This window comes from Rhizoctonia solani, chromosome 4 (genome assembly GCF_016906535.1).
Source record: "Rhizoctonia solani chromosome 4, complete sequence".
NCBI lineage: Eukaryota > Fungi > Basidiomycota > Agaricomycetes > Cantharellales > Ceratobasidiaceae > Rhizoctonia > Rhizoctonia solani.
In genome coordinates this window covers 2103381-2122901 of record NC_057373.1, presented here as the reverse complement: position 1 = coordinate 2122901, position 19521 = coordinate 2103381, and the positions used below count along the sequence as shown (strand labels likewise).

Sequence of the window (19521 nt, the reverse complement as noted above, 5' to 3'; positions counted from 1 at the left end):
GAAACGTGATGGACAAGATAGAGACAAATGTGGGTCGGGCAAATTTTCTGAGCTTGTGAACGAGGGGGTGTGTTTGCTGGTGCTTGGTGTAGCTATAGGCGCCACCGAAGGGTTGTGCTGTTCTCACCAGATCAACGACCACAGCTCCTCTGCCCACGACTGGCCGGACACCGAGCACGATATTATTTGCAAGTCCGGAGCAGGTTGTATCAGGCGTGAGCTCACTGCTTATTAACGTTGGTATTTATTTGTTTTCTTTTTGCGGTATCTGCTGTGCCGTGCTTTTCCCCTTGTCGCATGGCGAGCAATTGCGCATGTTGCTACTTGCAGCAGGATGTTTATGTGCTTATTCGCGCCTTGAGCAGTGGCCCGTGCGCTGAGGGTGCGGATACAGCCAGTATCAACACACGCCCACCATGCCCCGCTCCCCTTGCCCGTTCTCTTGCTGATCCACCACCGCTGCGTTCCAGGACACTTAATCCCTATCGAAATCCGAGTATATTCCCCTCTCCGGTCCCCTCCGAGACTTGATACAGCGATCCCGACTCTCTCCCCCACGAACACACGACCCCTCATGGCAGACAACGCGGGTGACATTGACTTGGACTCGGTGATAGACCGTTTGTTGGAAGGTGAGCATTCGAAATTATCATATTTTCCCGTACTCGACTCGTGTGGTGGCCCAGTGCCCCACTCCGAGTCGTGCGTAAGCGCAGGGCGGATCTAACACGGGTTACACAGTTCGAGGAAATCGCCCCGGCAAGCCCGTACAGCTCCAGGAGTACGAAATCAAGTTCCTGTGCACAAAAGCGCGAGATATCTTTATTAACCAGCCAATTCTGCTCGAACTCGAGGCTCCAATCAAGATATGCGGTTAGTCGGAATATTTGTCAGATGACCTGGCGTTGACGTCGTGTTCCAGGCGATATCCACGGCCAATATTATGACTTGTTGCGGTTGTTTGAGTATGGCGGTTTCCCTCCAGAGGCCAATTATCTCTTCCTCGGCGACTATGTCGACCGTGGAAAACAGAGTTTAGAGACAATTTGTTTGCTCTTGGCTTATAAGATCAAGTACCCCGAAAACTTCTTTATCCTACGAGGCAACCACGAGTGCGCGAGTATCAACCGTATTTATGGATTTTACGACGAGTGTGCGTGATTAAGCCCTTTTCACTCACTATGTACATCTAATTTCTTCCTGGTTTGGTAGGCAAGAGGCGGTACAACATCAAGCTTTGGAAGACGTTTACCGATTGCTTCAACTGCCTCCCCATTGCCGCCATCATCGATGAGAAGATTTTCACCATGCACGGAGGACTGAGTCCCGATCTGCAAAGCATGGAACAAATCCGCAGGGTGATGCGGCCTACCGACGTTCCCGACACCGGTAAAGCGCATATTCTTACGTAACCTGACTCGATCTGATATCATGGTGCCCAGGTCTGCTTTGCGATCTTCTGTGGTCAGATCCCGACAAGGATATCACCGGCTGGAGTGAAAATGACCGTGGAGTCTCATTCACTTTTGGTCCGGATGTAGTTGGCCGCTTCCTGCAGAAGCACGATATGGATCTTATTTGCCGAGCGCACCAAGTCGTGGAAGATGGGTACGAATTCTTTGCAAAACGACAGCTTGTCACGCTATTTTCAGCTCCCAACTACTGCGGCGAGTTTGACAATGCTGGTGCGATGATGAGTGTGGACGAAACTCTGTTGTGCTCCTTCCAGGTACGCGCCGCCTGCGGTTGCGCTATTTTAAAACTAAACCTGACACATCTACCATAGATCCTGAAGCCCGCAGAAAAGAAGGCCAAGTACCCATACGGTGGTGTGAACGTCGGGAGACCGATAACCCACGTAAACAAAAGAAGAAGGGCGACAACAAGATGGGCTAAGTGGTCTGCACGGTTTGCGGCCGCACCTACTTGCGTCTTGCGCGGTGCGGCATCTCGTGTGTGGGTAGATCGGGGGATCGGAGCTTTGGCACAGATTGAGAAGCGAGGTGTGGACATGGTAGACTCTTTGCGGTTAAGGGGCTGGGCTGGGTGTGGGATATTGCTCACTGGCGCCCGTGTACGATTGCGAAATGTAGACGTATTGGCTTTAGGCTTTTTGCTGGCTTTTTTTCCTATCTTTTTCTGACCGAGCGTGGGATACCACCGTGTGTGTGCCCCACCATCTAATCACTGACCCATCCCGCGCCTCACAACCTGGCCACCCCTCGCCCGCTACTGAGCCTACCATCTGCCCCTGCCCTCTTCTGTCCAATCTTGCAGTTCCCTCTTGATCGTACTGACTGTCACGAGTGTGCTCTATGCCCTGCTTTCCTACCTTTTCACCCACAAATGTTTGCCTCCATTCTGATCTTGCCCCTTGTAATACCTTATGCTTGCGATCGCACGTATCCTATGGGTTGTGTACTTTTTTTCTTCCCCTAACCCCTTAACCTCCCACCACCGCGTCTATATAAATTTGTCTCTACACACAAAGAACCATTTATCTTCTCAATCCCATTCCAAATTCTAAATGCGGCTAGATGTATTGACAATTTGAGATTCAACGCGTTAGATACAGAAAAGGATATATCGAGTTAGTTTCGGCATTACCAAGCTGAGCACTTCTATTAATCACACTCGTTGAACAGTACGAGGTCGAGCTTTGCAATGCGAGCCACGACACGAGATGTGCACACCGGTGATTAGCGGCCATCGAGTTTGTTACCGGATGGTAAAGCTGTGAAGGATGCAGAGTGTGCAAACTGCGGTGCACACGTAGAACCCAAATCCGTACTCGTTGGGGTTATCTTGCACGCTGAGAGACCATAACTACGATTCGAGATGATTGGGTATTAAAGGCCGAGAAGCAAGGAAATGATTGGCGAGACCGAGCACGATGTTTTAGTAAGGAATAGGGATACGACTAAACGTAAGACTTACATATCCGCCAAGGACCTAATCAACCACATTGGGACATCAGTGGCCATTTTCGCACAAGGTCGAAGGTTTTTGGGCTTACCGGACCAATAAATCGAGCGAGCGAAACGACCGATTGTGCCATCCCGTTTGATAAGCTCACAACGTGAGGCGGGGACACTGTTCTTAAAGTTAGGATCCAGTTCAAGATAGGCAACAGTCGGACGTACTATAGTTGAGCAGAACCGCCACACTGGTGTACGCGAATGTATTCCCGCAGTATCGAATCGCGCTTGAGGGACGCATGTCAGCGCCGATTCAGTTCCAGGACATCAGATCCAGACCCCTCTCCCTCTCCCCACCAGACGGGCTAGGGGGCCCAAACCATTGCTCAACTCCCCGATACACCAAAACCGTAGGTTCTCGGTAACAAGAGAATTGGCGAGGAAAATACTTACGTGCTGATCGACAATAATATCATGATCGGTAAACTCCCTCCACTAACGGGGCTTGCGAAATGACGGTAGAGAACGACAGTTAGGTAGGCAGGAATATAGAGTGCGTTGCCGATACGGAACATTGCCAAGTGCGAGAAGCGACCAAGAGGGGGCCTGGCAAAGGCATGTTAATCAATAGCATCGATGCCTTAATCTGAGACTCACCCAATATTCCTATTCATCCATCAATGACATTAGTATGCTAATAACAAGCTGGTTCGACTTACGGATAAAGATAAAATTGGAATACAATCTGCGCAAGACACATTAACGCCACTGCTCTGCTTTGTTAGTGTTCATTGCTCAAGTTGGATTGGTTGGCACCCACCAAGCTGCGCAAAGTGACCAGGGTTGAGGCCCAGTCCTCCAGTTTTATAGGGTCTGCAAGTATCTCAGTATTTTTGCCAGAATAAATGAACGTCCACTTACGAGACTAGATAGCTCAGGAAGATCTGATCGTGCGTGGTACCATGCAGTGCCAAAAGGCCATACTGAAAGATTATGACAAGCGGAAGTTGGCTAATTGCACTGGAAGGTCGTTCCTCCACTATCACAAGGGGAGTAATCGTACTATCGGCTTGTTCAGTAGGCTCGCTAGCAGATGAAGCAGTTCGACCCTCCATGATTGGGGCGAGCGTCCCTGCTTCGGTGGCGACAGAAATAGAAGCTTGGTCCATAGGAATACTTGTAGCATACGCGTATCCATGATCGTCAAGTCCAGTATTGGCAAAGATCGCAGGGCGACTCGAGACAGAAGATGCCCGTCTAGCAGGAACCGAGGACATTCGAGCCCCAAGTGACGTACCCATGTGGCTAGATGCGAATGTTCCAGGGCGGGAAGGAGAACGAGTATAGCTCCTCTGAGATGAAGACGGTCGGCGTGAAGATGAAGGCTGACGTTCACCAGGGGAAAGGTGTGAAGGGGACGCATCAGCGCTGATCCGAGGTCGGGCGTCGTCATCTGAGCCTGCGCCATCGGAATCCCAGTCTTCAAAAACTTGTTCGTTATCGGCAGTAATGGCTGCGGCGACCCAAAGGTCGGTCATGTTTGTTACATTATGTTCGTTTGCTATGCAGCCCGTTAGTCATTCGTTCCTGTGATATAGGCTATTAGACATACCCATGAGCAGCCGTTGGGCAAGCCCAATATTTTCATCTTGGTTCCCATCTCCGGCTCGAGCTCTAGCGGTGCTTGCCATACTCGCTCTCCGCCTCCTGACACTAGCCGCCACGCTGTTCATTCGGCTACGGTAACCATATGCTGAGCCTGTCCCAACCCCTATGGACGGGGAGCGTCCATCGCCATTGCTTGGGGAAGCCAATGGAACGGGCGAGCCGTTGCGCGAGTTCTCTCGTACACGGCGCGCAAAATATCCCGAAAACCGTCGACTGACTTTACGAGCGACGCCCTGAAGCGGGCCCGCCGGTGATAGCCCTTCAATGTGAGAGTGTGTATGCGCTTCTTCATCGGCGGGCTTGTCGTCTTCTCCATCATCGGGAAGACGAATAAGTCCCGTCCGTGGACCTCCGTCCCAGCCAAGGAAGAGGCATAAGAATGCACCCAATCCAGTGATACAGCTCGCTGTGAAACATGGAAGAAGATAGGGATAAGAAACAAGAAGGGGAAAGCGGCCCTCGGCAAAGAATGTTGGCCATTTAATAGCGGGAGACTCGAGAGACCCTCCAATGATGGCCCCAGCTACACCTCCCAACCCCCAAGAGAAGCTGCACAGATATCAGGTACTTTGGCTTGCAAGAGATATACTCGGACTAACCCTAGGATGGAGTATGCACGACCTTCATTACTTGAATCCGTGATTCCCGCAACAGTTCCCGGGCAACCCCCACTGCACCGTTAAATACACCCTGCGCCAGACGAATGACGATTGCCTGAGGCAGATTGGTGGACAATCCAAACATGGTACATGTCAATGCATTTCCGAGCAGCGAAATGAAAAGTACGGCACGCCGACCGTGCTTATCCGCGACAGTAGCCCATGGGAGAGAGGTAAGAAATTGAGTAATGAAGAATACTGAGACGAGAATGCCGGCCCAATATCCTGCTTCGGCGTCTAGTTCTTGGGAGTTCTCGGATTTGTCCTTGTTGTCCTCGAAGAACGCCTTGACCATATTGATAATGAACCTGTGTATACATGAGAAACTTGAATTTTGGTGATGGCGTTGACATACGGAGTGGACACATTCTAAATTTCGATCAATATACATATCCTCAACCAAATCACAAATATACTCACCGCACTTAAGAATTCTCCCAACAGTGCTATGGATAGTACGATCACAGATAATACTGGCAACGGAGTGGCATCCGACGAAGGATTAAGTGCGCTCGGGATAGGTGGCGGCTTATCACCGTCATGACCATCTGGACCCCAAGTGTTGGGGAGAAGCAATCCTGCTGCATCGTCATCCTGTCTCCGCGATGAACTCCGTCCGAAAATTGAGTTGCCCCCTCGAGAAGGTCTACGTGCACTTGGATGTTCATTCGCAGGTGGGCGACTAAACGAAACTCGGGGTGCTTGGGCTGGTCGACTTGGAGTGCTGCCACACGATGATGCGGGAGAGAAGAGGCCGAATCCGCAGGCGTGGGCTCAGCCGAACTCGATTCGAGTGCGGACTCGCCGACTGGTGCGAGCTCAGTGTCAGTGCTCATCATTGCTTGTGGGTACATCAATTTCCAAAACTCACATGAGTTTCGGGAAGTGTTATGTGAGTGGGGCGAGGCGTAGTGTTCGCCATGTTGGATCCACGCGTAATCACGTAATAGGCGCTGCTAAACACTCTATTGAAAGCTCTTCGGACTGCGCTGTGGACGTTGACCTCGGTCTGAACACAAGCACTCTCTGACGTCATTATCTAGCCAGAAGGGTCCTTCCAAAATTAGAATCAACTATGGTTGTCATTCTGGGTCAGATAATCACAATACGAAGTATGTCAAAAGGGTATGGTGCGATCCCCTGACCGGGTCGACTGACAAAGTCTGGACGAGCCTAGACAAGTCTTCGGCCCTGCCACGGGATCAAAGAGGAAAGCATAGACAATAGACAGTGAAGAAAATACAAATGTTAACCAAGTCCCAAAAATACGGAAGCGCATATCCCCTGAGCAAGAACCGCCTTCATCTGGATGCCATAACACGAGACATCCATCAAGCTCGGTGATGATCATTCTCCCATCCTCTCGATCTGGACAGGTCGCCACCAAATCCGTACGCGCCGCGTGCCCTAGCTAGTTCCGCCTGGCTGGGAAGTGGCCCTGGAAGAGTCGGGCGTAGCCTCCACTTTACCGATGAGACAGTTAAGGCTCCGCGATCTACACCATGTAAAGCTATACTAAAGAACCTACCATGAGCGGGTGATATGGAGTCGGCTGATCCGCTTCTTGAGCGTAGAAGAAGGAATCGCGTTCTTCATAATTCTCATCACCTGGGCATCCATGAGGCCGAACGGCTAGATACAAAGAGAAATCACGAATTTATCATGAAAGGCGCAACTTAATCAACGGACTTACCGGGGAGAGGAGCGCACAGCGTGGCGACTTCCTTGGGCATCTTGTAGGGAGGACGTGAAGACAAGACCTTGAAGTTGCGCATTCCGCGCAAACTCTCGGGGCACAGGGTTGTACATTCTTGCGTCTTGAAGCGCGCGAGACTGTGGCTTGGGAGCATCTTCTTTGCGAGCGACGTTACGTTTCTTGCGTCCGCGAGGTTGTGATCCCGGAGATTTGTGATTCTTTACGTGGCGCTTGAGATTGGAAGACACGCTAAATCGACTACCACAATTCGGGATTGGGCATATGTGCGCTAAGGAAGAATTAGTTTACTTTAATTTGAGGGATGTACAAACGTACGTTTCTCGCCCGTGTGTGTATTCATGTGTGTGACGAGTGTCGAAGGACGATTGAACCGCCTATTGCATACCTACTCGCGCATATATCAGTTATTGTCGGACGATCAAAAGTTGTAAGGACGTACATCACACCGGTGCTCCTTGCTACCTCCTCCAACTTGACTCATCTCGCCAGGCATAAACGGCGCGAATCGACGAGAGGGTCGAGTATTATCGCGCCGATCTACCAAGCTCGAAGTGGTTGAAGGAGTAGGGGAGAGGGTCAAAGACCTGACCGCAACAGGAGAATCAAAAATACGCATAGGGGTGACCGTGCCAGGAGCGTCAATAACATCAAGAGAAGTCCGCCTGGCGAGCGGACTGGACACAGGCGATAAATTAGAATGACTGAAAGAGCGGGAGATAGGGCGATGGAACCGAGCCGAATCTGTCAAGTTCAAAGTGCCCGCCTCAGGGTAGCTGTATGTCCCAGGAGCCGAGTGGTCCAAGACGCCAGTACGTGAGATCGGGCGGTCGAAGGATATGGATGTGCGCCTATCAAAGGCGTTGGAATCAGAGCCATAACTATGTGGCGAATCACGAGTGTATGTCCCAGGGGTTTGCTGATGATAGATGTGTCCTTCGGATGGATCGTACCCACGGCCGTATTGTTCATATTCCCGAGAAATGGCTTGATCGTCGTCTCGCGGGGTTGGCTGAAATTGTGCTTCGCGCGAATACGAACCGTATGGGGCGGGAAGCGGAGGTCGACACACCAAATCGAGCTGTGCCTGATGAGGAGAAGACGGTTGGAGTTTGATATCCCTATGTCGGGCATCATTCTGAGTGGGAAGGAAGCCACGGCAATCACCGTCGTGAACCTGAGTTCCATCAACCACACAACTGCCTATCGGCAAGTGGTGCTGGATATATCCTAGGCCACTGTACCCAAGTGAGTGTTCATCGGCCGGGCCGATATTTCCATCTGAGCATGGCAAAGGACCTGGGCTTGGATCACAGTTGGCTAGACGGTTAACCCCATCTTGGCGGGAAGCGATCGACATTTGCGCTGGGGTTGAAAAGAGGGTATGCTGATGTCGTGTTGATACATCGCTCCTCGGAAATGGCAATGTGGTTGCCTCTCGTGAGTAGGGGGCACAGTCGCTATATGAGTGACCCTGGGAATGGGAATAGGAATAGGAGGGGGCTTGGGTTGTTTGATAGCCATCGCTTCCTGAAGCATTTAAGACACTATACGCATACTGATATCCATTGGACGAGTCTTGGCTTGCTTCCAAAGTGGGATCGGGCGCATACATGGACTCGGACCTAGATGCGGTACGATCTGCCCAATAGGCAAGCGAAGGAGGGTAGGCCGATGTCGTTGACGGCTGGAGTACGGTTGGCTGGGGATCAGGAGTGCGGTTCATTCGTGTAAAGGGGTGATCGTGAGGGTCGAATTTGGAATGGTCGTGATGCATCGGGTACGAGTGATGCGTACTATCAAAATGAGAGAATGAATGAGAATGGGGCCGGGGATGATACAAGGTCGCAGGTGATGGATTCGTAGCCTCGGGCTGACCGCGCGGATGTTCTGAAAGCGTCGGTGACTGAGCCGTGTCGCCGTCCAGGTACCGTAACTGGCCCCTCGGAGATATCAAGAGCTGGAGGCGACAGCTCCGAGGCGGAGCCACCATCGGGACTGGATTCAGATTCGGATAAGGGACACGGAGGGTTCCCAAGGTCGAGCTGAAACTCGAGAATCACTGGCCGAGTGTCCTGAGGGTGTGGGCGGCGCGTAGTGGCGCAGGAACCGGACGCCCACGGACACCATCGTGAGTCGTAAATGGATCGAGGCGGAATACGCCAATATATGGCTTGAGGATATCATCCTCGTCTTCGGGGGGATAATGAATGACAGAGTCAGGCAAGCGAGGACAAATGAGCTGAGAAGAAGATTCGATTATGAATGGGTCAGACGGTGGAATAAAAGGTGGATCAGATGCAGGCATGTATAAGTTTGATTGATTGTGGGAGGGGAGGGGGAGAGTCTTGGAATAAGTGACACTGAGCCAAGGGCCAAGATATAAAGCTAGGAGCGGGCATCGCATCCCAGCAGGCTAACGAAGATATAATTAATCAGTGCGATATGGATGTTGTGTGTTACTCACGTGGGGAAGCTAAGCAACATGGAGGTTCTACACCACTGATGCTTCTGGTGAATCCGCCGATGAACTTCGCGGTAGGGATTAAGTTGGTGTTTGGCCACACAGTGGACCAAAATAGGCACACAACGAGAAGGTGAGGATTGGCAATTCCAAGGCACGAGGATCTCCAGGATGATGGGTATTCCCGCACCGAGAAAGCATGAAAGACCCTGAACGAGGATTGTTCTTGTTCTGGACCACGACGGGTTTCCGACACTTTCTGCCTTGCGAGGCTCACATTCCTTTGCACACTCGCCTTCATTCATGTTTACTCCGCCCCCCAGTCCTCTCCCAACACCGAATGATCCCCTTGCTACGGCCGGTTCAGCTCCATTGGCTCCCAAACCGAAGCATGGTCGATTATCTGCTCACCAGCGGTTCCTTGGCCTTGTCGTACCCGTGGTAGTTCTAGTTATAATTACTCTCACCTCGAGACATGCAGTCACCGGACCGATAGATATCGATATAGAGGCTCCAGCTCCTTACGTAGCCTCTCACTGGGCAAACCGAGTAGCCAGTCTGAAGCACCACATTCCCAGGCAATTGGTATCTCTTGACCCTGCAGACGAACTCCGCCGGACACCAATACCAACACCAACAGCTACCACATCTGCTCTAGATACCACAGCTCCTCAGCAACTTGGAGCAGGCATCTCTTCGGTTGCCCCTGCCATCCCCGACCCGGCCTGGCCTGTTCCAACACCATTCCCCCAACCATTTGATTCGAGTCTCTCTTTTAACTTCTCGACCCCGGCGTGCAGTAGCTTCTTTTCCTCTTTTACAACGAACATGACATTCAGAGCGTGCCGCCCCTTTTCGCTCCTGCTGGGCACCTCAAATTCCTTTTTTAATATCCAATCTAACCTTACGGAGCTAACGGCCGTCATGGGTGGTACTTGTGACACTACAAGATCCATCGGAGAGTGTCGTACTACCATGAACTGGCTTGCTAGCGAGATCGTAAAGCCGGAGGTTTGTGGGACCGATATCGCAAATCAGAATGGGAACGCACTCGAAGCATTGAATGGTGTGTTTTGATTGTTGATCTCGTCACTAGTTTGCTGATTTGTCCTATCTAGGGTTCAAGACTTATGACCTCATGCGACAAGCAGGTAGGAGGATTCAGCTCTATGTTTGGCACGTATTGATGAACAAGGGTTGAATAGGTTGCTTGGTTAACCAAAGGAGCAACGCATATTGTGAGTAATAATCCCAATTAGACGACAAAGAGCAGAGGGCTAACAGTGGGTCTAGGCTTTGTCGAGTCGGTCGCTTCCAGCTCGTGAGTTCAAATTCTAGTGCACTTTCGCGATCATGACTAATTCTTGTCTAGACCTGTTGATACCTACTTCTATGCATTGCCGATAGGTACACCGGTACCCCAAAAGTCTACCCCGTCATGCAGCCCATGTACCAAGTCCCTGATGTCCCTTTACGCGCAATACGCTACGGACAAATCGCTTCCACTGTCCAAGGTCTATTCTCCGGCCCAGAAGCTGGCTGCCAACTCATGCGGGGCGGACTATGCGCAAGCTATTGCGACTAACGCAGCAACGCGAGTTCCTGTTGCTACCGTTTCCTTTTGGTTGTTCTTTGGCGTTACACTTGGTATTCTTCTCGGTTTCTAACCAGACATCACTTTCCATTCTGTACTTTGTGTACATCCGTTTCCTTCTTTTTTGTTTTGGGACGTTTGAGGTTTAAATTTGCTGTATACTGGCCTGGGGAGTGCACTTTATTACGGAATTAAGTTCTATTTCAGTACAAATGCGTCGAGGGTTATCTAAGCACAGTCTAGGGTACAGCCACCAGAGCCTCCACGTCGCATTTGTCTCAAGCCTTGGCCATCTCACCTTGACAGCTACACAAATCCCGCGATGAATTTTGAGGACGTCGAAGAGAGAGACGGTATGGCCAAAATACGAGAGATGTAGCATAATCTTACGTTTTACATAGGCGTGCGACTTAGTTGGAACGTATGGTATGTGTTATACGTTTGCAAGTGACGCAAGTCTGACTGGCGCGTCACAGGCCCTCGAGCCGTATTGAAGCCACTCGCACGGTCGTTCCTATCGCGGCTCTCTATACACCACTCAAACACCGTGAAGATTTGCCACCTGTTTTGTACGAGCCTGTAACATGCAAGCCGCCTTGTCGCGCAATCCTGAATCCATACTGGTATGCGCCTATCAAACACACACTAATAAATGCTTACTTTTTCGTTCCTATTTTAGCCAAATCGATGTCCGTGGTAAACTCTGGATATGTCCATTCTGCTTGCAGCGCAATGCATTTCCTCCCCACTACAAGGACATCTCGAATACCAATCTCCCAGCCGAACTCTTGCCCAAGTACACTACCATCGAGTACACGCTTTCCCGGCCTGCCCCTGTACCACCTATCTTTTTGTTTGTCGTTGACACATGCTTGGACGAGGAAGATTTAAAGGCTCTCCGCGATGCCCTGGTGCTTAGCTTGAGCTTGTTGCCAGCGCATGCACTTGTCGGACTTATCACATATGGCACTATGGTGTGTATGCTTCTTTCCCAAATTCACCCACATCACGACTGATGGAAATTGACCCTAGACTCAAGTGCACGAGTTGGGCTACGCTGAATGCTCCAAGTCTTATGTTTTCCGGGGCGGAAAGGAATATACTCCCAAACAGATTCAAGATATGCTCAACCTCTCCTCGGCCAATCGTGCAGCTCCACGCCCGGGCCAGCCTGTGCCCCCACAATCATTCGGCGCCGCCCGATTCTTGCTGCCTATTTCCCAAGTCGAGTTCCAACTCACATCGATTCTCGAGCAACTCGCGCGTGATCCGTGGCCGGTTGCCAACGATAAGCGACCGCTGAGGTGCACCGGTGTAGCGATCAGCGTTGCTGTGGGACTTTTGGAGGTGAGCATGCGCGGATTTAGATGCTTGATCTCAAGTGCTTATCGTCGGGCCTAGTCGACATTCTCAAACACTGGCGCGCGCATCATGGTCTTTTCCGGCGGTCCGGCTACAGAAGGACCTGGGATGGTTGTCAGCAACGAGCTTCGCGAGCCTATTCGTTCCCATCATGATATCGATAGGGATAGTGTTAAGCACTTTAAGCGTGCCTCCAAGGTGAGTTGGTAACCAATTTTTAAAGCTAGATGTAATAAACGCGTCGATGCCGGTTTACAATCATAGTTCTACGAAGGCCTTGCAAAGCGTGCTGCCCAAAATGGACATGCGATCGACCTGTTCGCAGGGTGCCTGGATCAGGTCGGGTTGCTGGAGATGAAATTGTTGGCAAATATGACCAACGGTGTTATCGTCTTGTCCGACTCCTTTGCGACGTCGATTTTCAAGCAAAGCTTTATTCGGATTTTCAACAAGGACGCACAAGGGCATTTGCAGATGGGCTTCAATGCGACATTTGATGTCCAGGTGGGTACTTTGGCATCATGGCGTCATGCCATATTCAAACTGTGTCCGCACATTTCATAGACGACCAAAGAGCTCAAAGTCTCTGGACTTATTGGCCATGCTATTTCGGCTAACAAAAAATCAGCGTGTGTTGGCGAGACAGAGATTGGAATCGCTCAAACCTCTGCCTGGAAGATTTGCACGCTTACACCTAGAACCTCGACGGCTGTTTACTTTGAAGTCGTTACTCCCGCTGGTCAACCACTTCAAGCAGGCTCGCGTGGTCTGATTCAGTTTGTGACCCACTTCCAGCATTCCTCGGGTCAAATGCGTCTGCGCGTCTCGACAATTGCACGTAACTTTGCCGAAGCAGGATCGCCAACAATCTCGGCAAGCTTTGACCAGGAGGCTGCAGCAGTGCTTATGGCCCGTATCGCGGTCTTCAAGGCGGAGATTGACGATAGTCCGGATGTCCTTCGCTGGCTTGACCGCATGCTCATTAGGTTATGCCAGAAGTTTGCGGACTATCGCAAAGAAGACACGATGAGCTTCAGACTAGCTGATAACTTTAGCATTTATCCGCAATTCATGTTCCACCTTCGCCGTAGTCAGTTCTTGCAGGTGTTCAACAACAGTCCTGACGAAACAGCGTTCTATAGGCAAGTCCCTGATTACTCAACAACACACACGGACTAATGCGCATTAATTCAGGCATATCTTGAATGAGGAGGACGTGAACAATTCGCTCATTATGATGCAACCTACTCTGATGTCGTACACTTTTGACACACCACCTCAGCCCGTATTGTTGGACAGCGTCTCGATCAAACCGACGTTATCCTTCTCCTGGATACATTCTTCCACATCCTCATTTTCCATGGAGAAACCGTTGCTCAATGGCGAAAGGCAGGGTATCAAGAACAAGATGGCTACGAAAACTTCCGGGAACTCTTGGAAGCACCTGTGGGCGATGCCCAGGTAAGGAAGCATAAGCGACAGCCAAAAGTTGTAATGCTGATCCCCGTTGTCCTTCTGGTAGGACCTTCTTGTTGATCGATTCCCTATCCCACGTTATGTTGTTTGTGACCAAGGAGGATCTCAAGCACGTTTCTTGTTGTCCAAACTTAACCCATCAACCACACACATGTCACAAGGAATGTATGGGACATCGAGCGGCGGTGGTGCGGGCGCAGCTATCTTTACGGATGATGTGAGCCTGCAGGTGTTCATGGAGCATCTTAAGCGTTTGGTAAGTTCTCTACTTGTCCAGGGCTTTGGGTTTATTAACCTTATTCCTATAGGCTGTGGGTGCATCGACTACTTGAGCTTCATGATAGAGTATATACAACTTGTATAAAAGTTCTCAAAAATGTATACAATCTAGGTTTCAGTGTTAGTTGGGTGTGCATGTACTCAGGTGTAATGCCTCGACCAACTAGTCAATGTCTGAAGAATCCACGGGCGTGGCATCATTGTCGTTCCCTTGGTCTGGTACACCAGTATCCTTGATCACCACAAATGATACAACAAACAAGGTTTTTTCGGTGCCTCGCTCCTTGCAGATAAAATGAACCTTGGTGAATATTAGTCATCAGCGAACTTGTTCCGCATGTTCAATCTGTCTACTTACGGGCCGCTCATCATAATAATACATTAGGTCGAACTGCAATCCCCCGGGGAGCGCCATCGTAAGTGACGGGAATTGGAGATAGCCGTGTACGAAATCGGCTTGGATCAAGTCCTTAGACGATATATCAGATTAAGGATGCGGGGCGTTTTTTGAATATCAAGTGCGTACCCGTGGAGTAAAATGACTTCTTTGCGGTGGGATTCATCAGTAAAATACTTTCTCCGTTCTGCAGGCGTGGATTCGGATTCGAGCACAGGAGCCAAAGGTGGAATAGATCGTTCCACTGTTATAGGTCCCAGCATGTCTCTCGGGATTGGAGTGCAGGATCGAGCTCTATGCGTTGAAGATATGGCATAGTAGATAAGAAAGGAGACCTACAACCATGGGAGGCAAGCATAGTAACATCTAACGTAAGTTCTGATACGGTTTGACCGGGATGTACTTAAACATACAGGGCCCATGGCTTCTCTCCGTACAGATCGTGTTCGAGACTTGGGTCAATATACCTGTTTTAACATGGGTACATAAATAAGTTTTTTCGGTGCCGCTCTTGGTAGTGAGCCGAAATCTCCTTGATTTGCCCGACTTACTGTGCAAGATTTATGGCTGCGCCGAACCCCCAAGGAAGGGTCAGAGGTCGATCAAAATGTTACCGAAAAGGATGTCATTTCCGTTAATCGCCTTGAGAAAACGACCTGTGGAGTAGAGGCGGAGGTTATCTCCCACTATAAAGTACGCGGGCTGAATTCTTACCTTGTAAGGCTATTGACCATGTGTGTCTAGCACGCGACTCGTCGTTAAAGTACGTACCTTGCTACTGTTGGTGTCGCCAAAGTCACCTTTAATATGCACCGAGACAACACCATCAAACAGTTGACTTTGTATCACATGTGTGGAACCATCGTTATAGGATATTTCTTTTAGTTCGTCTACGTTTGGTCCTAGGGATATCTTAAGAGAAGGGGGCATGGCGACGAAATGCCAACTTGATAGAGACTGTTGAGGATGTCCTGACTACTTTAGAAGAGATCAGCCGCGGCTAATCCCTTCTGTCATTTTACATACATTATGTCATTGATCGTCACCGCTTAAACTGGTCCTTGATCGCCTCTGGAGACAAATAAACCGGTTGAGGTAATTATTCATATATCCACGCTCAAGTTATTGAACTTTATTGCGCCTAAACCAATCGCTTCGAAATTTGTCTAGACTCACTGCCTTGGCTCATTTAAACTATATTTCATTTATTCTATAACAGTTCATAGACGACATTTGTCTATATCTGATGAGTTATTTGAATCGTATGATTTTTGCATCCGGGTTATGATGAGTAAAAGTTACCGACTACATAACACAGACCAGACTCAATTGGGAGATCCCGCACTTAATCTGAGCGAGCTCGTGGTGGACCGGTGAGTCGTGGCAAGGGCAAGTGGAGATAGCCACTCCGCTGTCTCTTGAATGCCACACATACTAGAGCTGGAGCTGGAGCTGGAGCGCCCCACCAATCTGACATTCAGGTTACTTGAAGTTCAATGATCAAGCACATCTGTGGGAGAACAATTCCGTATCCGCTGTTTATGAATAGAAGTCATGCACAACTAAGTGTAGGTTCTTCTGACTCCTTTGATGACCACAGGACTGTAGCCTATCGTGGGGCCAATCGCCTTGCCTTGGCTGTTTGGTCAATGCCAGTAGATCCTATTCATTAAGTGTCTTAAGTATCAAACCACGACATAGTTCATAGTCCATTGTCGCAGATCCTATCCCACCGATTTGGAGCTTTTGCTAGGTGGGGTGGGTGATCCAATCCAGAGAGCTCGGCAGGCTGACCGTCCTCATAATCGCATCCAAGCCTAAACACCTTCTGATGCTTTCGCTCTAAACTATATTTCAGTAGGGAGCTACTATTTTGATACTGCCACGAGTTTTCTGATAGAAAAATAACCCGTCTGTGCATCAATAGGAGACCTCCTGTCGCAGACACACGCTATGGCTATTAGTAAAGAGGGCGTGCGGTCACATTGGGATCGGAGGACATCACGCTGAGAAGTTACCGAGCACAGGGCCCAAAGACCCCATCGCGGGGATGTCAGGTGGTATTTTAGAGTATTAAGCCTACAATGAGAACGATGTTGATACTTGTGGTTGATAGCACTATTACAACAACATGGTAAATTTGGGATAGATGATAATCGTGCAGGGGTTCACGAGATAAACGCGGCCTCGAGGACATATGTTAAGAATAGCCTTAAGTGACGAGTGCGTATTGAGAAGATCAATTATTAACTAAATTTCCGCGTTAGCCTGCGCATATAACCGACAGTCCGGTGTAGTTGGGAAGTGAGCTTGCGATTCTTTAACGGCGTTTTACACTCTTCCAAATATATCACGTGACTCTTTGTAGATCCCCTCCTGTTTCTCTCATACACCATGCCCGCCAAAGTTCGTACAGCAAATACACTCGTGGCACGCTTCCTTGAACGTGCCGCAGCACAATCGCCAAATCCCGGGGCTCTGGTCCCCAACCCATTCCTTCCTCAGAAAAATTCTCAAACTGGCCGCTGGCACGGTCCCCGGTATTCGTTGCGTCGACAAAAAGAACTCGTGAAGCAGGCCCGTGCAGATGGGGTCATCGGATTACTACCCCCGGGGGTGAAGGCTCGCCGCGAAGATGGTGCTGGCGAAAGGAGTGATGTGGCTAGTGCTTCAAGTGGTCTACCGGCGTTAAACTGGGAGGGCGAACCGGCGCCTAAATCGACCGTGGGGATTCGTTCAACTCAACGAAGATTCAAGGGCCACAAGTGGGAACGCGAAGCGAAGGAAAGGGCCGAGTTTGTGGCAAAAAGAATGGAAACCATGGCCAAGAGGATCGCCGAGGCTAAAGCGGTATGTTTTTTGAGTAGAATAATATGTGCCAAATTGATTTGTGATTTAGGCCAAGATACAAGAAAGGACAAAAGCACGCCCATCGTTGCCTTTCTAACTATTGATATTTGTCTTATGAAAATACATGGGTCACACAACAACATTCATACGAAACGCCCAATACAATGTGCACAGAATTAGATGGTGCAAATCAGCACCTACCCCGACCCAAAGCTTCTTCCACATTAGTGCTCTCGAAAGACTTCCAGCCCTATTTCTGCTGTATCCAGGGCTATTCTCGCCGTATTGTCCCCATAAGATGAAGTTTTACTATGCCGCAACATGGGATCGTCATCATGATGCCACGGTTCCCCCTCAGCTTGTACAGGGCTACCGTCATAAACTCTCCATAGTCGGCGCCAAAACTTTCGTTCTTTTATCCACAGAGGGATCTGAATCCAGGCATGGATAAAAGGTAAGACCAACACCCAAGCTCCGGAGACGCCTTCGACAGGAATCAAAAACAGGAAAATGAGCCATTGGACAATGATATCGAAAAACACCCAGAATATCTCGCTATCTTTTGCCCGTTTCCAGGTCGCACGCATCAAGCTCACAGGCGTAGGTGGAGTAGAAGTAGTGTACCCGTGCCAAAGCTCATCGGGAAATCGACCCACTAATGTTCGAGCATACAGACGACACATGAAAGTTGTTGCACCTGATTCGGGCATAACTGAACATATGGTATCAAGACGAGATGCAACGTCCGATAGCGTTGCGATGGGCATGTAAGGCGAAATAAGTGCCTGATCAGAAAGCGAGCGATTAAGTAGCTGGATAAGGATGGATGGAGGCACGGGTGGCTCTTTCACGCCCCAGGAAGTTCGAAGCCGAGCCCGGGCCTCGGAGTCAAGTCCTGGACACGAGTCAATTATATTCCAAAGTCTGGTGCGATAGTCCTCAATAATCCGGCCGTATTCTTGCCTTACTTGCACGTTTTTGTGGGGAACAAAGGGTACCAACCAGGAAGGGGAAAAGCGAACGCAGAATGACTGCAGCATACACCTAAGGATCCCGGTGTCCATCGCTTCTGCTAACACGTTTGCGATATCAGCATGGACATACTCTAACCCACGGGAATCAGCCCAGCGCCTCCCAATTTTCGCATTAGGGAGGTATAGACCGTTGGACTCGTAACGACGTAGGCTTTCGTTGACCACGGTGCATGTGTCTCTACGTGCGTTCTCGAGTGATCGTTTCAGATCCGAGATTAGTTCGGTGGATGGAAGCGCGTGTGTCCAATATTGGTACTTTTGAAAACACTCGCCCTTGGAGGGATCGGCAACTTCATGTCCCACTGGACCAGCGAGTACGGTAGTAGCGGCTCGGGTATCGTTTGGCTTCAAGCTCCATGGGGTTCGATTCCACCATCGCCCTCGAATACCCAATTTCCCATATCTAGATTTAGTAAGTAATGAGTACAAGTGTATACTTAAACTGACAAACCTGTCAAGACGTATCGCAAGACATGGAGGGACTCGCGGGCTTGAAGAAACATAGAGCACGACGTATTCGTGACCCGCACAGTTTTGTGGTGCAGCCCTCCACTCTATGCTGGTTACATAATTCGATTGGGCAGTCAGCCTGTTTGCCGTGGTAATAAATGTTGAAAACGACACGGCTTTCGAGGACAGTTCTTGTAGGGACTCTAGTAGTGAGTCATCGTCCCCAGGACGTACAGTTTTACTAGAAGATACTTCAAGAGGCGAATCAACCTCGTCTTTCAGCGCTACAATCCATTAGTTAGCATTGGTCAGCATGGGACGATTGGTCCTCGTACTCTGAAGAGTATACAACACCAAGGAGTTGTCAAGAGAGATCGACATGGTGGCTGGCCATGGGCGACATGACCCACTCTATAATATTGGTATTGATGTCAGTCCTGAGGCTATGCTGCGGAATCGAGCGCTTGGAGTACAGTAGCAAGGGTAGCGCTTTGCTCGTGACTGATTCCCAGTCCGAACTGCTTGGCAGAGCTTCCCGAGGCATCGAACAGAAGTTTAAATATGACATATATACACGCCAAGCTCTCGTGGTGTGTCGCGTCTCCGACACCGCCCCGGTCCGCCAGTGAAACAGCCAAACTATCACGGTGACAGTT

At 49.9% G+C, this 19521-nt stretch overlaps 7 protein-coding genes across 7 annotated transcripts; 3 read left to right on the top strand and 4 right to left on the bottom strand.

The window, feature by feature from the left end:
- Positions 1–574: 574 nt before the first annotated feature.
- Positions 575–2108, top strand: RhiXN_00700 (protein phosphatase 1, catalytic subunit; the record flags this gene model as incomplete). Its single annotated transcript, XM_043320519.1, has 7 exons — positions 575–632; positions 742–873; positions 923–1153; positions 1213–1389; positions 1443–1729; positions 1787–2014; positions 2094–2108. 7 exons carry the CDS (start codon positions 575–577, stop codon positions 2106–2108), a joined length of 1128 nt encoding a protein of 375 aa, XP_043179531.1.
- Positions 2109–2898: 790 nt separating this feature from the next.
- Positions 2899–6167, bottom strand: RhiXN_00699 (major facilitator superfamily transporter; the record flags this gene model as incomplete). Its single annotated transcript, XM_043320518.1, has 15 exons — positions 2899–2952; positions 3017–3093; positions 3144–3205; positions 3372–3524; positions 3576–3584; positions 3638–3686; positions 3739–3791; positions 3840–4479; positions 4531–5135; positions 5186–5207; positions 5264–5553; positions 5601–5614; positions 5666–5839; positions 5896–6063; positions 6117–6167. 15 exons carry the CDS (start codon positions 6165–6167, stop codon positions 2899–2901), a joined length of 2421 nt encoding a protein of 806 aa, XP_043179530.1.
- Positions 6168–6769: 602 nt separating this feature from the next.
- Positions 6770–9267, bottom strand: RhiXN_00698 (C2H2 zinc finger; the record flags this gene model as incomplete). Its single annotated transcript, XM_043320517.1, has 6 exons — positions 6770–6877; positions 6956–7230; positions 7278–7347; positions 7402–8755; positions 8838–8957; positions 9023–9267. 6 exons carry the CDS (start codon positions 9265–9267, stop codon positions 6770–6772), a joined length of 2172 nt encoding a protein of 723 aa, XP_043179529.1.
- Positions 9268–9726: 459 nt separating this feature from the next.
- Positions 9727–14187, top strand: RhiXN_00697 (transporter protein Sec23; the record flags this gene model as incomplete). Its single annotated transcript, XM_043320516.1, has 15 exons — positions 9727–10489; positions 10542–10574; positions 10629–10661; positions 10717–10744; positions 10796–11070; positions 11419–11443; positions 11494–11640; positions 11697–11991; positions 12050–12364; positions 12419–12577; positions 12644–12883; positions 12944–13469; positions 13662–13840; positions 13902–14111; positions 14164–14187. The coding sequence occupies 15 exons, from the start codon at positions 9727–9729 to the stop codon at positions 14185–14187; spliced, it is 3252 nt and encodes a 1083-aa protein (XP_043179528.1).
- Positions 14188–14297: 110 nt separating this feature from the next.
- On the bottom strand, positions 14298–14794 carry RhiXN_00696 (uncharacterized protein; the record flags this gene model as incomplete). The annotated part of the gene is made up of 3 exons (XM_043320515.1): positions 14298–14435; positions 14493–14603; positions 14678–14794. 3 exons carry the CDS (start codon positions 14792–14794, stop codon positions 14298–14300), a joined length of 366 nt encoding a protein of 121 aa, XP_043179527.1.
- A 2131-nt stretch (positions 14795–16925) lies between these two features.
- On the top strand, positions 16926–17478 carry RhiXN_00695 (uncharacterized protein; the record flags this gene model as incomplete). The annotated part of the gene is made up of 2 exons (XM_043320514.1): positions 16926–17381; positions 17431–17478. 2 exons carry the CDS (start codon positions 16926–16928, stop codon positions 17476–17478), a joined length of 504 nt encoding a protein of 167 aa, XP_043179526.1.
- A 127-nt stretch (positions 17479–17605) lies between these two features.
- On the bottom strand, positions 17606–19246 carry RhiXN_00694 (pre-mRNA-splicing factor SPP; the record flags this gene model as incomplete). The annotated part of the gene is made up of 3 exons (XM_043320513.1): positions 17606–18818; positions 18867–19149; positions 19201–19246. The coding sequence occupies 3 exons, from the start codon at positions 19244–19246 to the stop codon at positions 17606–17608; spliced, it is 1542 nt and encodes a 513-aa protein (XP_043179525.1).
- Between the last annotated feature and the right edge of the window lie 275 nt (positions 19247–19521).